This window comes from Phoenix dactylifera, chromosome 1 (genome assembly GCF_051530095.1).
Source record: "Phoenix dactylifera cultivar Ajwa chromosome 1, Ajwa_hap1_PhDact_Kaust_v1.1, whole genome shotgun sequence".
Taxonomy (NCBI): Eukaryota; Viridiplantae; Streptophyta; class Magnoliopsida; order Arecales; family Arecaceae; genus Phoenix; species Phoenix dactylifera.
In genome coordinates this window covers 5434728-5453327 of record NC_143190.1, presented here as the reverse complement: position 1 = coordinate 5453327, position 18600 = coordinate 5434728, and the positions used below count along the sequence as shown (strand labels likewise).

The window sequence follows — 18600 nt, the reverse complement described above, 5'->3', positions numbered from 1 at the left end:
GTTTGGTTCATAGAAAGAATTTTTTCTTAACGAAATATTTTTTTCTAAAAAAATAATTTCTGAAAATATGATACCTGAAAAAATAGTTTTGGTATATTTAGTCGATCATGAGAAAGTGGCATATTTTAGAGTGACTTATATTTTATTAAACATTTACTTTCTACAAAAATAAATACCTATTGTAAATAAAAAAATCTTACCAATAGATTTTAATGGCTTAAAGTGCTTTTGGAAAAAAAAAGAGACCCTAATTTCTAACCGGAAGGAAAGTGGTTTTCCAATGTCCTTCATAAGTTTTTCTTTCTCATGAGACATAGGATTTTTATTCTCAGAATGCTATTTTTTCATCTTTCGCGTGAGACATAGGATTTTCATCTTTATTTTTTTGTTGATCACAGTTACTTAGATTTTTTTGCGCAAACCAAATAGAGTTCTAAGTTTTTTTTTTTTTTGAAAATTCAGAGGGACTAATCCTCACATTCTATCATCTACCCTATTTGTCCCTCAAGAGATGATATCGGCAAAAATCGAACCCTTACCTCTATATCCAGGTGGTAAGGGATGGTGCCATCATGCAAGCACTAGTGGTAATTTTTAAATATATGATTATTTATATATAAAAAATACTAAAGGCTGCAAAAGGCAATAAAGTACTCGACTTCTAGGTTTTACTGTCATATATAATGGCAAGTAATCTTTAGCATATGCATCACATGCTAGATAGATTTTAATTGATAAAATTGAGCTATTGGGGATAGATAAATAGTGATTTTTAATCTTTTTTAAGGCACAAAGCGGGACATTGCCATTGCCAGAGCTAGCTTATAAAATATTAAACACCATTCTAAAGTTTTTGTGATATATACTTCGAATTATTGACCTATCTTCAGAATGATTTGAAATCCCTCTAATTCATGACGCCTTATAGCTTTACATTTTTTTTGGTAAATATATATGGCATGAAGTGATTCATTCACCATCATATTTGAGTGAAATAGGAGGCTAGTCTATTATGTATACTTAATTTGTATTAATGTATCTAATGAATGGTTTTCTCCTATTAATGAAAAACAATACTCATTACCACTATATTACTAGAAGTTATTGACCCTCTTGTAATCATATGTAGAGGGACAGCCGAGTCATAAACAAATAGAAATTTAATAACAAATAATATTGAGTAATTAATTCCAACTACTCTTCACTAAAGTTGAGTAATTAATTAATCAATAATTATGTATTTGGAATTTGGTTTGAGAATATTCACACGGCGGGCATTTACGATCGTGCGGCAACTTCGGCACGTGTGAGTGGGTGGATAGTTGGATACTCTGTGAATAACTTTCTCCTGATACCGCGGCCATGACAACTGGCATTTATTGTTGGAAAGCGGATGTCCAATCACGTAGTGCCGCGTGGAATGCCATCAAAGGAAATAGTCTCGCGTCTTCATTAAGGCTACGAACGCTGGAAAGGCCTTGGCCTGCTCAAATTCTTCGCTTTCTCGGCAATCGCGAGCGGTAGCGGACAAAGGGAATTTATTCTTCCTTCGGCTCGGCATAAGACCGAGAAGAAAGGAAGGAGGGAACGGTCGAAGCGGACCCACGTGCCCCGGTCGCGGTGAAAACGACGGCGGGCAGCTCCGGCGCTGCCCGGCACCGGAACCCGTTCCGCCCCCGGGGAAAAAAGTGCTCTAAATGAAAGGAAAAAAAAAGAAGGGAAAGTCGCCGATTCCTCGTGTGGCAGTGCGTGTCGCGGCCGCATGCGGGCGGTGCTGCGTCGCCGAACGCTCCGGTTCGACACTTGTGTCAGGCCCTGTCCCTCTCGTGCGGCCCAAGGAGCCTCTGGGAGTGGGCCCCAGTTTGAATCTCAACTATGGTGTATGGGGCCCACGTTTTCTGGCCATTAGTGGAGACTGGGGACTGTACCCTGTTTGAGATGTGATAGCTGAGGAGGAACGCGTGGTGCGACCACCCTGCGTACCTCCACCGTCACGGGAGGGGGGTTGGGTGGTTCGTACGCGTCTGCATTCTTTCTCCTCTTCGCCCTTCAAGAAAATAAGGGCAGCGTGGGCACAGTTTGCATGCTACCGGCATGGCACCGAGAGATGCTGTTATCCCACGATTAGGTGTGCCACTACTGGCTAGCATTTATTTTGGTTAGATCGTAAGTTGTTAGAAACTTTAGAGCGAATTTGAGACGTTACAGCGCGAATTTATTTATATCGATTGATGGCAGGCAAAATGGATCGTCCTGCCTGGAGCCACCTAATTTCTACGAGCAGATCTAGGGCCGAACAACCTCCAGGCAAGTAATGACGTCCGAGGCCGGGCTCGAGGCGCCCTACAGGATCGATCAAATGTCGAAGAGGCTTCGTCGATCGTAGGTATCCATAATAACGCCCCGGCCCAAGCTTGGGGCGCCCTATCGAGCTGATCTTCGAATCGAGGAGGCTGGGCTAACCTCAGAGTCCGCCAAGCCGACCTCACCGAATATATGTCGCGGCCTCTAAGTCGGCCCGACCTCAGTGCTCACCAAGCTAACTTCGCCAAGTAAATGCTGCGAGCCCGACCTCGCCCACGGCCACTTCCACGCGCGCGCCTACGCCCGCAACGTAGCCGTATATTACGACATCACCGCGTCATGCTTTACTTGTTAGCCACTCAACAACATGTCAACCAGGGGGCCATACCTTACTGCCAAGGGCCATATCCTGCCAACGTCATGCCGTTCACAAGAACGGCCTACACCGTGTGCCTCAAGCAAGCCCTGAATGCATGCCACCTGGCCAAATGCTATCTTCTCTCATAATGAGGACGAGTCATACCTCCACCATCTGGGTATTTCTGCAGGGACTATAAATAGCCTACATCAAATAACGCTTGGAGACTTTTGGACCAACTAAAATCCACTCTAACTTAATTATCGGAGGGTCCTCACCGGAACCACCGGTGAGGCCTTGTGCTGAGTCCCCAGAGTGCAGGAGGTGCCATCCTTTCTCCGTCCTGGCCGGCGGCTCTCCCGACTTCTCCGGCATGGTCACCCTCAAGCCAGATTTCAACCACAGCATCGATCATAAGTTAACCATGATATTTATAATTATATTTAAATAAATTTGGATAGGAAATGAAAAAAAAAATACATAAAGATTCGTATAGATAAGTGTTGCGTCATATAGATTATTCACCAAAAAAATTGAGTACTTACATAAAATTAAAAAATTTAAATAATACTTTTTCTAGCTGGCCATAGCCATTTTGGATAAGGTTCGAAATTGTTGTAGGTAACTAGCACTTGCAGCCATGGCGAAGAATGAAATAACTCTCTAGTTTCATTCGAAACTTGCAATGCATTTGAAGAAACGTGGAGATGATTGTAGTAATATGCAACGAGGCATTCTTGTTTGACAACTATAATCCAACTTTTGAATTGGTGTGCTTCTATTGTTCTGAATCTTTAGCAAAAAATTTGAACTATATTTGAATTAATAAATAAATCTAGCATTCATGGACAGACAAAAGGAATATTTGGATCTTATATAGATGACGGCTTGATACATTTCAAGATAAGGTATCTACTATGCCCTTGACCATGTAGATCAATATGCCTTTTGCTTCCCATCACAGTGAGCTTCAATGTAGTACAATGATGGCTTGATATTGCTGAAAATGTTCTTTCTAGGTGTGTTAGGTATACTTCTTAGGACCCGGTTGCTTAAATAAATTATAAAGTGGTAGGTTTAAGTGTATTTCTCTGTTTCTTTTTCTTTATTATATTACCTTGTCTCCTATCGATTAGTTTTTGTTATCCTAATGTTTGTTTTCGAGGTAATGGCTATTAAATTAACAACAAAGGAAATTATGCAGCGTCAAGTGTGATATGTTTTACTTCACAATTCACAAAGCTAAGTTAATCCCAATCAATTAGATTTGTTGATTCATTTGAAATTTGGGTTATGTAATAAATATTGTGTGTCTTCTGATGCTGAAATATCAATCACTGGCTGATTTGCCAAAGTACCATTACTTGCTCTTTCATTTTCTTTTTGAAGTATGTTCAACAAGAAGGGCAGTCAATATAATTGGCACCACTTATCATTCACTGCTACATCGAAACACAGTAGTTTGTAAATCCTGTCTTTGCCAATATCAATATGTTGTTCTCCATTCTGGTTATCAAATTGCTTCTTTTCAAAGAAATGCAATTATTGTGCAAGCAAATTATGAATTTATCTTATCCTGGGAATAATTATTGTACTTCAGTGGGCGAAATAGATAATTAGGAACTAATCTATCCTTTCTATCCTGATCACAGATTTTTCTGAAGGTGTAAACAAATGGAGTAACAACTAGAGAAGTAGAGATGAAGAGGAAATTATGGGCACTTTGTCAAACATGCACTTCAGCATCCTTTCTTTGACCCATCAACCTAGACCTGATGATTCTCTTCATTGGCCCCACTGGAGCCTACAGTCAATTTCCAACCCAGCATTTTCATCCGTAGAATGTTCATGTTATGTTCACAGAACCACTTTTTTGACCAAGGCTTTCATTTATATAAATTTTCTGGACTGGGGCTCCTATTGCAACACTATATTGTAAGTTCTGAGAAGACAAGAACCATTGCAACACTATATTCTGCAGAGATCTAGCAGAAAAGTAAATTTTTCAGCATGAGTCTAGCTATCTTGGAGCTCAAATCTTGCAGGCATTTTTGTTATTGTGTGCCAGATTGCCATCAAACAGTAAAATGATTATTTACAAATGCACACTAAGCAGATTGTCTATAATGATCATTTAATTTTAAAAGGAAAAGATTTTTTAACTTAAAAACTGTTGAGTTTGTGACCTAATACACAGTGGGTTGTCTTTTCTATTGCTTATATGCAAGAAACTGATGATTGGTATTATCACTCCTTTTATCCACCTCTTGATGTTCCAGAAACTAAACTTGTCTATTTAAATACAAACTTTTAGCAAGCACATGCCATATGATGTGTTGCTTCACCAAAATTTCTAGAGGGATAAGGCCTGAACCTTGAAATGGCATGAAGAAAATGTCTGAAGACTATATTCATTTTATCCTTTCAAGATTGAAAGACCAAAATTTGTTCTATTCTTTTCTCAAAGTAATTTAAAGGCAACTTGAAAAAATTTGGAAGAATTATCTGTATATTTACCATCTTTTTTAAATGTGTTAGATCAAATCCAAAGTTCTTAAAGTTCTACTTCTATATGTTGTTGAATATAATGATCATTGTAGAATGCAGATAGTTCTAACAGCATTAATTTTGATATTTATATTAATATGATTCTAGGCTGCTCTTTGGAGCCAATCTCTTATTTATCTGCTACATCCATTTAAGAGGTTTATCTTCAACGATGTTTGGGCTTCATTAAGCTACAATTTTTCCCGATGTTTTTTCACTTGAGAGTAGATTGGATTGTGAATCAATATGACCTCATTAAGCTACGTGTTTGGCATAGATTGGAATTGGAATGAAAATTAGGATGGAGTTTGACTATTAGAAAAGAGTTGGGATGATGTTTTGGAGGATTGGGGTATTTCAATTCCTTCCTATAATTGGAATGAAAATGTGACTCCTCTCAACCAAATAGTTGGAATGAAAATTACTCATTCCTGTTTTTATTGCAAAATCCAAGTCTCTTCAACCAAACATGCATTTATTTGTTTGTATATGATCAAACCGATGTTGATCAATGTCTCTTCGGATAAAAGATTGCACAAAGGGGGAATCTTGTATTTGAGGAGAGTCTCCAAGGACTCTTGATCATCATCGGATAACATCGGAGGTTGGTTCAAAGACCTCTGAAGTGTTCTCCATAGGTTTTCATACTACCATGACTGCTCGAACAAGAAAAAAAAAGATTCTTCCCTTCCATTCATGAATAGAAGAGAGAGTATCTCGGATCAATTGGCAGCCTTTTTGAAGAGAAAAGTACCACCATTTTTTTTTCGAGAATGCCTCTTTAAAGTGAAGCATCTTTGAAAAAGAGAAACCAAAGCTCGGAGGTTGTGAAGGAGGCAAAGAACAAAAAAACCTATAATGACCCGTTGGGACTTTGGAAGTAGATGGGTCAGGATAAGGTTGTAAACCCTTATCAGCTAGACTATGAAGGAATGAAGAGAAAATCTCAGCCCATCGAGAGTCTCATTATATTGGCCGAGCCGAGAAGGAGGATTCATAATCAGTCATCAGGTCTGGCCAGCTCTAGATGGAACTCCAGAGTAACAAAGTATTAAGCTCGGATCGCATCCAAATCTACTTGGATAAGGACAAATTTTTCATTCTCCAGGCCAAAGTAAACTTCAACCCAGCCTCACTTGGAGAGGGAAAACATCAAGCTCGAGGAGTCTAGTCGGTCGACAAGCTCCCAACCGAGACCTCGACCTCAGTTCTACTCATGATGGAAAACGATGAAAAAGGGCAAAAAGGCAAGAGAGAAAAGTTCCTAAATTTGAAGGAAAAGGGAAAAAGAAATTGAGCAGCCGCAGGCAGAGAACCAACTAGAAAAGAACATCGCTGGAGAAGATACTAAAGGCAACGCCTTGACCACCATTGGTGAAGGAGCCGAAAGGACTTCCGGAGAGGGGGGCTGCGCCAGAGAAGATGACAGACTCCAAGAACGCTCTGATCACTGCTAGAGAAGTGTTGGAAGAAGAACTTTGGTCGTCAGAGGGATTTGTGAAAGAGTTTCAGAAGCAAGAAGTAAGAAAGAAAGGGGGCAACCTTATATAAGTACATGGACAACTCTAATTGGGGTGACGGTTCAGTTGCCTAAAATGATTCAGCCATGTGGCGGTTCAAGATACAGCATGAGCAGCTCATCCAAATCGCCACATTAAAGGGCCTCGAAACAACCCCAAAGCAGTGATGCTTCGAGAAAACCAATTGATGCATTAATACCTCCTTTAGATGCTTTGTCTTTGGTCAAGATGATGATACAACTTCCATCGCTTGAGCTAAACTTAAGTTCAAACTTGGAAGTGAGAGGCAAATGATGAGGAGAATATTGATCATCCTAACCTCGGGTAGAGCTGACCTCCTTGACCTCGATATTGATCGAGGTGAATAACTTCGGTATATACAGATGTGGTGTTCTGGTCAGTACAATATCGAAGTAACACCAGGAACTGATGGTTACACTTGTACGATAGTAAATGCATGATCGACACTAATATCGCTGCATGCTAATCGTGTAGGGTCTTTACCATGCTGTTAATGCACAATAAATCGTTATCGTGCAATCATGGCACGTTCCGATTAATCAAGTAACGGACACTAATATTATCCCATATAAAGGATGACTGGAAGACCCTCAAGGGGATTCTAAAGTTCTCATTCTCTCTCTTTCTCATTGTTGCTCTAGATTTCCACTAACTTAACCATCGGAGGATCTTCCGCCGAAAATCCTCTAGCAAATAGACTTTCTTGCAGGTCACGCTGCCGTGCCAAGCCTCCAGAGTCCTATTAGCGGACATTCCTCACTTCGGCTCCCTCCAACTTCGGCGCACCTCCGGTGGCAATCGATCTCAGGTCTTACCTTGGTTCCCCCCAACCTCCGTGCACCTTGAGCTACCGCCTCCCAGATTCTAGCAGCAGCAAGAACTATACACAATCATAGTCATGGAGCCAACGAATGAAAAACACAGATGGTGACCTTAAATAATAATTGCTGCGTTTTTCTGCCCATTTTTTATACATGTTCCCATTATCTATAGCATAATAAGGAGCACATGTAATTGTTACCACGGCCTTATATTAAAGTGTGAGCAACAGTAAGGAGGATAATGCCAAGGGTTGTCACACCGGGGGAGGGGAGAGAGAGAGAGAGAGCGAGCGAGAAATGGGATTGGTCCCCATGTCCTGTTTACATCAAGAAAGAGTAGGTTGGGTGGCCAATCCCTTTCTATATTAATGGCTTGAGTGAAGAATCTTTCATTTTTCCCCAAAGTGGTTGGATAAATTGAGCTAGAATCCGAGCCTACAAGCTCAGGCCGGTTTCATATATATATATGTTACCCTTTGTGGATCAAAATAGCAAGGAGAGAGAGAGAGAGAGAATCAAAATCCTCCCTGAGTTGTTGGAGGCAGCAAGGTCAGGGGACGCTTGCTCGCCTTCAACGAATAGCTGAGGGGAACAAAACCTTCCTCATCGCTGTCACGGCGGAGGGGAACGCTGTGCTCCACATAGCAGCCAAGATGGGACATGCGGAGCTCGCAAAGGCCATCTGCAGCCTGGTGCCCATGCTGTTAACCAGACAGAACTCCAAAGGAGACACTCCGCGGCCAGGGCCGGCCGGGTATCATGACATCGTCACCTCCTTCGTCTCCACTCGAATAGCTGATGAGGAACTTGGAGAGGATCATGGCCGCCTTCGTAAGGCGAGGAATCGCGTCGGAAACACGGCACCTTCACGAGGCGGCCCAGAACGGCCACCTGGAGGAGGCCAAAGCGATCATGTCCATGGATCCAGACTTGGCGCCTCCGGTGAACCCGGCCGGCGTGTCTCCGCTCGACATGGCCGCGGAAAGGTGGTCATCGAAACTCGTGCAGTTGTTGCAGCGGTCCCCAGCTTTCTCCTACCAGCGAACTGCATGCGGCTGTGCTCGGGACCCACGGTACGCTGCTCTAAAACTAGGTTTTAAATAATAATATTATAATAAGTATTAATTCATGTAGTTGGTAAAGTTGTTGGATATACTAATTATTATCTTGCCTCATTTTTTTCCCCCGAAAAAAGTCATCCCTCTAATGCTAAAATGTTATGATAGGTTATTTTGCTGTTCGAACGGTTTCAACCACGGCTGGAAAAAGTAATAGTCGTTATTTATAACAGTTTTGGCCAGCTCCTGATAAAGCGACAATAACGGATGGAAAAGATAATGATCATAATAGTGATATAATAATTAATGATCATAATGCATGAACAACACTGCCAAAAATATCATTAATTGCTTTCAGGAAAATTAGAACATCAATCTTGCACTTGATGTGTCTTCTTTTTGCGAAAACATCATCCTTCTTGCAAATATTTGCTATGAAAAGCTTGAAGATGAAGCTAATTAACTACTAATTAACTTCGAAAGGGATGATGGATGTGCAATACTGCAAGGTATTGCAGTAACATCACATGCATGCATAAATTTGTGCACAACAATATTTACCTCCGAGATTCTCCTCTTTATTCGGAAAAAAACACTAAATCAAATATTAATATGCAACAAAATTCTCTTGATGGTGCACTTGGAATAGGATGTAAATTGCATTAAAGAGGGCAGAGGCAGTGGCCTGCAGTGCAGCATTTGGAGTGATGAGCAACTTCAAGTTCATTGGTATATCCGGTTGGCTGTGGCCTCCCAGCCATATTAGAAGAGCACCTGAATATTTTGCCACATGAAGATATGGGCAATGAATGAATAAGTGGAAGTTCTAGTATTTTTAGGAGAAACCAAGAAGGTGATGAAGAGCAATGGTTTAGTGCTTACCATGAATGTAATACCTGAGGGAAATCCAGCAATAACCAAGTCGACTTTATTGAAGATATATAATCGCAACATTATGACTCCATGATCACTATTTCAAAAACTAGCTCAAAAATTTAGTACTAACATCACCTAGACCAGCTTTCAAGACTGTCCAGGGCTAGTCATTTTTCCTTTTGGTGTCCTTGAAATGATTGGTTTAACATGATTAGAAGGCTTGTTGATGTGAATGGCAACTAAAACTTGAAAGGATTCAAGTGGCTAACTTGCATTAATACCATATCTACACACAAAAGAACACAAAAAGAATTGCAGAAGGCTTCAATAGTAGTATAAGCCAAGATGCAAAATGTCAAGGAAACTTTGCAGAAATAGCCCATTTTATTTTTATTTTTCTTGTAGAAGTGGTACAACTGTGATTATTTTTTTTTTGACGTTTTCCCCCTTAGACCCAAAGATAGAATACATGCTTGCAAAACTCAACAAATATGTCCATTTATCTTAAAAATATGTTCATTTGTATAAAAGGTGATTAGACTTAGCCTCCTCTTCACTTTAAAGAAAAAAATTCAATTACCATTTAAAGCAAATCTAGCTAAATTTGTGCCTAAAATGTAAAGTGACAATCCATGTCTTATATGTACGTGAGTCATGCATTAGAATTGTATCCAAAGATTCAAAGATAAATATTGTGGCAAGATCCATTAGAAACTGCCATGTAGATCCCTCGTGATGTTTCAAGCAATTGTCATTGATACCTTTAATCAACTTTAGTAAATCTTGATATTATCACATACTTAAATTAATTAAAAGAAAAGAACTCAGAAGAAAGTGACAAGTTTTGATAAAGACTTGTCATCGAGCAGATTGATATGAACTACAAAAAAAACTTAGTTGCACTTATGCTTCAAGTCGGGGTGGCAACGTATGAAAGTGAAATATATTCAAATTAAAGAAATAATAAATGAGATTGACCAAAATAAATATAATCTATTGATGGTTATGATTCTTCAACCCATACTTGGGAATCGCATGAATTAATTTGACTTTGCATAGTTATAATGTAAATATAATCCACATGACCCAATCAATTCAACCTATCAGATCTTACATAGCTTTTACACATTTGATGCAATCACACATTATCAACAGAAATGCTAGGTCTCTATCTACACATGATGCACGCCAGGTGCTAGCAATTTGTAATTAGCTCAAAAATTCTTAGTTTGACATCATTAACTGTTTTGAGACTAACTATTATTCTTTAAAAATAGAGACTAAGCATTCTTACAAGTATTAAGCATGTATTTTTAAATTAAACTAAACATGCATATATTTTTGAAATTATAATAAACCCACATTTATTGATAACACAACCCACCCTAGCTTTGACTATTTTTGTAAGTTGAAACTTGATTTGGATCTTTTTATCTGTAGCCTTCAATTGTTAGACACCAATAATATGGTTGCCCCTTAATCCTTTTAAGATAATGCTTTGCAAAAAAATATTTATACAAGCCAACAACTCTTAAAATGGAATTTATGATTTTTATTTTTTAAAATATTTTGCTCATCACTATAAACATTTCCATTAAGTTTTTCAAATATGTATATATTTACCAAATTTATAAAGCCAAATCACCTTTTGTATTACATCTTTCATAACTATGGTAAAGACCATAAAAGGGGTTCAGTAGTTAGAGTTCTTGAATTATAATTAAGTTAGATTGGTACGTATTCTGGGCAATATTGAATGCATCAGATTGAATCCTTATATTAGTAAGATCTAAAGTTTGATTTTTGCCATGATTTTTTTATATATTTGATCAAGATATAGAGTCATTAATCTAGAAAGTACAAAGATTTAATTATCTTTAAGGGATTATTTATATTTATTTGGTGTAGCTTTAGAATACCTAAAGGAAGAAAGATGAATCAGGGAACTTATTTTACCCAAATAAAATATAAAATTTTGAACCCAATTTTGTATTGATTAAAGTATATAAATGTTTCATATATATATATATATATATATATATATATATATATATATATATATATATTTGTACATATTTATAACCTTTTAGAAATTTACCGAGTCCTTTTCCTTGTGACATCCCCGGATATGATTAATGCATGGAAACTAATTAAGCTTCTTCGGCCCAAGGTGCAATCATTTGGACTTCATCCGAATATGGGAGTTTTACTTTTATACGGCTTGGCTCTGGAAAATTTTCTTAGGCAAAAAAAACATAAATAAAAAAGAAAAAAGCTTCTTGTTTTCAAGTGGAACTCGAATCAAAAAAAGAACTAATGTTAATTTGCTTCTCAATAAGTTGTAACTTTTTATTAGCCATTGCATATCCAGTTTTTTGTAGACTACGAAAATATGGGACCGTGGATTTCTCATTGATGGTGATGAATAAAGAAAGCAGCAAAATATTTTTAGTCAACTAATGAATAGAAAAATAATACTCTTTGGCACGACATTATAAAATGCAAAAAGAATTCATGTGGTAATATTTATTTACTACATCAATTTCCACCAATATCTTGATTTTATTTTTAATATTACATGCAAATTATTTTGAAAATAAATAAATCTTTTTGAGAAACATCTTTAGAATTATTATTTATAGGATGAAAACTTTATTAGAAGAATCAACCTTCACAAATTTTACGCTTTAAGTTCTTGTCATGTAGGTAATGATCTATATTTCACACATAATTTACTACTTTTCAAAGATTCACACAAACTTCATGTTTTATTTGTATCAGTTTGGGCGATCATATTTTATTCATTGTCATTGTTATATTTACTTCAACCCAAATTAGCTTAACTTTATGATTTAAGATATTTTGAGCCAATCTAACTTAACATCAAGCCAAATAGTTACATAGGTTGACAAACCTTTTGACTGGGTTCCACTCATACTTTAGACCAACTCAAGCTCAACTAACTATATCCAATCTAGTGATAAATATCATGTGAACGTCACCACAAAGCACTCACTGGAATGATGTCGCCCATTTGGCCATTTGCCAAGGGTGGAGAGGATTTGATTCCGATTGGAGTCAGGCCTTAAGAGTGGGGTGGGTAGAAAAGGTAGGGATTAGTGTATCCCAATCTAAAAAAAAAAAAAAGCTAGAGATCTAAGAAGTTGATTCAATTGATTTAACAACTCGCATTCATTTTGTGGAATAATGCATGAACACATGATCCACGAAAACTATATAGGCAATAAATTAGCTTAGGCCTTGCCATCATATTTTTTAGGTCTTTCATGCTTGATATTTGCAATTCATCCAAAAAAATAGCCACTCAACAAATCAGGACCATTTATTTCCCATCTTAATATATACTAGTTGCTCATAGATGGTTTTTTCAAACAATACTACTTAGAAGACTTCTAATTGCACAACTAGTTATAATTTAATTGATTCAACTTGCGATCAACATGTGTCGAGATGGACTATTTTGCAAGCAAAAGCTCTCGACAATGCTCCGATCTTTGCTTGTAGTAATAGAGTAGATTGAAATAAATGTTGAAAGAAATATATAATATTTCTAAATAATATTTCTTATCCCCATGAGCATCTAAACACAAGATGAGCATACCTAAACCATTGCTTGCCATAAGTCCATAACACCATGTCTTCCATAGTATACCATAAGGTTGTACCATCCCAGGTATAAATTAATGTTTCTACCTATAAAACTGGTATAAATTAGAACCTCTAGTCTAACTTTTTATTCTTATCCCTGAAGAACCCATACCCGATCCAAAAAAACCCTTAAGCTCGAGACAGAGAAGCTTTTTTTCCATGTGAAAGTTGATTTGGATGGGTGGCAACTAGAGTTGATCATGGGCTTGATCTTAGCCCTAAACTCGATTCATTTTTATTTAGGCATCGGACTGGGCCTATATAAAATTTGTATTTTCTGTGCCCAAGCCCGACCCATGACTAGTTCTAGCAGCAACCCAATGGCTTGAAACCAAACTACTTGTGGGAGTCATTTAGGCCACGATGCATCCATCATAATGTGTCTCAAATTGGTAATATTCTTCAAAATTATTTCAATATATATGATATATTAAATTTGTATATAATAGCAAATATGAATATTCTCCAAATAGACCTTAAGTGAAATGCTTCCCGTCTTTTGTCTCATGTTATCCTACCTTCTTCCCGGCATTGCGAATCTAAAAATTGTAATAACTATCGAGAAGGACCAAACTGCTTCCCTGGAGAAATGCAGAACTTTAAGAAGTTTAGTTTGTGGAAAGAATTTTTTTTTACTGAAGTATTTTTTAGATGTTTGGTTGACTATGTAGATTCTGCTTTTTTTTGGCCCGCGTATGCTTCTTTTGACGCTCCTGTTATCTTTTTTGGGTGGCCCACAAACCTATATAAAAAACTCTATGAATCATTTCAAATATACGAAAAATTCCTCTTCTTCCTCTTATTCTTATTCACTTCTCCTTATAATTTTAATTATTTTTCAGAGTTTCTTTTGAGCTATCTCCAATCGTGAACGTGCTCTTCATTCTTCCCTGAAAGTGCACTGATGGGGAAGACGTGATTCTGTATTGGATCGTCGTATCTTTAGGAGATCTGTACCAACAGATCCGTACGTGGGAGGCATAAACTTTTCTAGGACAACGCGTTAGCGTGCTTCGATCCACAGACCATCCTTTTTCATTTTTTTATTTTATTATTTTATTGTCAAGTAAATAATTTGCTAATTTATTCTTCTTATTTACTATTTATAAATATTAAATTATTAATTTATTAATTATATTTGTGTATCTATGCTAACAACAAGGTCTATGGCTCTGCACTAACTTGTCTCAACCTCAATGTTTAAACAATTCAATCAGCTAAAACTTCTCTCTGCAAGTACTGATATCCTCAAGTATTTGGATACGCCGGATTCTATCCCTGAATTACATTTCATGGCAGACACGTGTGAACACCTTGCGGCACTAGCTCACAGCTTAGAAGATCGGACAACAAGGCCCCCCCACGTCCACCAATAGGACAACGCCAAACTTTATAATAGCAGGCACCACGGAAAGGTCAGACCCCTTATCTTTAGACCGTTTGACTCCATCCAGCCACCCGTAAGTCTTCTCCATCGAAATCCGACACGTATGAGCCCATGCATGATGACGTGTCATGTGCCTATTTGTCCAATCAGCTTATGTGTGTTCTATACAAAACAGAGATAATACCAAGTTCTTGTCCCACAACCTCATTATAAACTCTTGGAGGAACAAAATTCTTACGGGCATGCACTACAGTACATTGCACAAGATGAGACTTTCTTTTTTTTTTTTTTTTTTCATATTTTCGCTTACAATTTGAGCGAAAACTCAAAAGTTAAATAAGAATAAAATTTTTTCTACTAACAAAATTCATTAATTTTATAACTTAAAAAAAAGTGTTAATAAAAACCATACACAAAAAAAAGATCGTTATATTCTCTTTTTTCCTCACCAAGTGATACACATTTATCGACTTTCTGATACATATTGTAAACTTTTTTGATATACACCTAGTAGCAACCCAATACATACTTTCAGATAAATCGATATACAGTTTTCAGAATATAATGCTTACTAGTATATAGTATATGACTAGTTGATATACACTTAGCAATATCGTTATCCAATATCTCAAATGATGATTCACTAGTCACACTACATAATCAAGTAATACTTCATCGTCGGTTTTTTGATACATACTGTAAACTTTTCTGACATACTTTTAGCAGCAACTCAATACATACCTTCATATAAATCGGTGCATAGCTTCTAGAATATAGTATTCATTAGTATATACTATACGGTGAGATGACATACACCTAGCAAAAAAGTCATATAATATTCCAATACATATCTTTAGATAAATCGATGCACAATTTTTAAAAAAAATTGGAGAGGAGAAGAAAGATCTTAGAGATGGAAGAGACAACTAGATGAGGAAGAGGATAGAAGGAGGGGTTTGACGAAGAAGAAAAAGGATGCGGATGGTCTTTCTTCATACATAATCTCTTTTCGCATGTGCAATTTTCTTTTCCTTTTATTTTTTTAAGTTAGAAAATTGATAGATTCCATTAGTAGAAATTTTCTTATCTCCATTTGATTTTTAGATTTTCTTTTTAAGATAAATATAAGAGAGAATATGTCAAAAAAAAAAAAGAGAAGAAGAGTTTGGTGACTTTGGTCTCATATTTTCTTCTATGGTGCTCAGCCCATATTAATTTTGTTCCCCATGGAGCTCCCTTCGAGCGATTTTCCTCTTCCCACCATCAATCGCCTGAGTTAATGCATCTTGAAGTGGGTTAACAAGGTCGGAGGTCCTCTCACTGTGCTTGGCGCTCAAATACCCATCGCCAGGATTTCTTCTACGGAGCAGCAACTGATTTGAGTACCCGAAGGCCTTGTTTCAACTGTCTTGAACCCATGCTGCCCTGCGAGGCCGAATGCAGGGTTTCACACGCTGCCATCCTTTTCCTCTCACAGATATCTGTTTTCATAATATCTTTCAGGATACCTACATAAAGCCTTGGTCGAGGATTCCGGCGAAAGTCCTCCGATGACTAAGTTAGCCAGACCTTTTGAGAGGAGAGCTTTTTAAGTGTCTTTGATGGCCTTTTGTAGCTCAAAATAGGTTGTAATAGCTTGTAGAAGCTTATAATAGTTTGTACAAGTTTACCAATAGCCTTTTCCTACCCTTTTTATAGCGTGAGAGTTTCAGCCGTTACTTGAAATTTCGGTTCGATTCGTGATCAGCTGGCCATCAATTGGAGGCGGCGGATAGCACGGAGATCAATCCTGCGAGCGGAGAATTCGAGAGATATCTTTCCGGATTTGTTCTGAGGATTCGCCACGTCATTCCAAACGGAAGTGGTCGAGGGAGCTCTTTAATGCGTTGTGTACGCACTTACTCCGAGGCATTACCTGGTGGTATGCGAGGGGTCAATCATTAATTCCTCGCCCCCGAGGCAGCCATTATGATGACCGGCCTTTAACACCGTGATGTAGGAAGATCTGCCGAGGGAGCTTCTGGGTCTGCCACGTGGCACGATCTGGCCGCTACGCCGCCTAGGCATGAGATTCGCGGGATCTTCAACGGGATCAAGGTTGATAGGGCCGAAGTCGGCTCGGCCTTCAGCAGGCTGAGGTCGGCTTGGCCTGTGGTTGAGATCGGCTCGGCCATCGGCAGGGCCGAGGTCTGCTTGGCTTTTGACGGGATTAAGGTCTGTCTAATTCTTGGCAAGGCCGAAATTGGATGACTCCATATCGGAACATGACGATGCATTTTGCCTCCCATCAATTGGCATCCAAGACTACATCACACGTGCCACTACAACATCACCGCGGCATCCAAGATCAGGTATCATACGCCGTAGGGAGAGCAAAATTCGTCCCCTTTTCCCAATCCCTCTTTCCCCTGCTTTCCATCGCGCTCATGTGCCACGCCATCACCCACGTGGCTTTCTTCGGAAGCGATTGAATTGTAAACGGGCCCCACAGGTCCCACCTATCTCGGATCCCGTACCCCACAGCAGCAGGCATCCTTTTCCTTCCTTTTTTTTTTTGTTTTTTGTACCACCCTAAACCGACTCGCCCTCGCTTCCCCTTCTTGCTCCCTCTCCACCCAAGCGATCCCTTAACCCGTTATTCTCACTATTCTCTTCAGGATATTCTAGCTGTCTCCAGTTCCCAACCCCAAACCCTCCTTCTATTCCTTGCGGAATAAAGGGATTCGTCCCGTTCTTTCTTGGAGTGATGATCGTCTCGGCTCTGCTGACCTCGGTGGGGATAAACCTCGGCCTCTGCGTGCTATTCTTCGTCCTTTACTCCATCCTCCGGAAGCAGCCGGGGAACATCAAGTTCTACGCCCCGCGCCTCGTCGCCGAGGGGCGAGCCCGCCAGCGGAGCGAATTCAACATCGAGAGCCTCCTGCCCTCGCCCGGATGGGTCCGCAAGGCACTGGAGCCCTCCGAGGAGGACCTCCTCGCTTCTTGCGGCCTCGATGCCGTCGTCTTCATGAGAATCTTAATTTTCAGGTACATCTATGGTTTTTTTTTTCTCACGATTTTTTCTCCTTAAAAGGGCCTTTCTGGGAGTTCCTTGTTTCAACAATCGAAGCTTTGCCTTGATGTTGGTTCTTTTCTTAATTCTGGTTTTTGGAAACTAAGGGATATAATTTTATTTTTCCAGAACTAATGTTTTAACTAATCATACTGCACTGCACATCTTTTTCTGATTAACGGATGCTTCTTGGAGCTAATTCGATGAAAAATGTTGAAACGTTATTTCGATGCTGGATTCCTTTCTTGATACTGATTTCAAGAAATCGTGGAAAAGTTTTTCTTTTAATTTTTTTTGAGCCCTAAATTTTCTTAAGCGCACTATGCTTCTGTTATTCTATCAGATATTTGTTGAGTGTTATTCTTTTCTAAATTAAATCTCTTTGTTATGCATGATTTAAGAATATTCTTTTGCTCCTTGTAAAATTGATTTTCCCCGTCTTCTTGTCTGCTCTCTTATTGTTGATGATTATCAGGAAAACATGGAAAAGGAAATTTTGCACCTCATGTTTGCTAAAAATTAGCCTAAACTCTGCCTCTGCTATGCATTATATGCGATCTTGTTTCTCATGTATCCAGTCTTTATCTCTGGATTTTGCACTCATGTTTAGAATTGGAAGATTTATTTATTTATTTATTGCATTATGCAGTCTTTATCTCTGGATTGATATCTTGTTTGCCTTTTTTTAAGGAGATTTATTCTTGCTGAGCTTTCGTTCTTAATCTTCGATGCAGTTTGAGAGTGTTTTCCGTTGCTGCGGTTGTAGGGATATGTATTCTTCTTCCCGTAAATTATTTGGGGGATCAGCTTCGTGATATTGACTTTTCGGATCTTCCAAACAAGTCCTTGGATTTATTCAGCATTTCGAATGTAAAGGATGGCTCGAATAGGTATCCTGCTTGTATAGTTTTTACGGCTATTTCTTACTCAATGGACTAATAAAGCATATTATTGGAAAATTTATAAGATGAGCCATTCTTTTTAGCC

The 18600-nt window shown here is 38.5% G+C and overlaps 1 protein-coding gene across 2 annotated transcripts in view; it reads left to right on the top strand.

Annotated features, from left to right (window-relative positions):
* The first annotated feature begins 15766 nt into the window (after window positions 1-15766).
* Window positions 15767-18600, top strand: part of HYP1 (hyperosmolality-gated Ca2+ permeable channel 2.3) — a 28205-nt gene continuing 25371 nt past the window's right edge. The window contains exons 1-2 of one of the 2 annotated variants that reach the window (XM_008782731.5): window positions 15767-17588; window positions 18348-18503. In XM_008782731.5, coding sequence (XP_008780953.1) covers window positions 17308-17588; window positions 18348-18503 — 437 coding nt within the window. In that variant the 5' untranslated portion in view covers window positions 15767-17307. The remainder of the gene's footprint in view (window positions 17589-18347; window positions 18504-18600) is intronic. The other variant, XR_015976468.1, reaches the window with a different exon arrangement.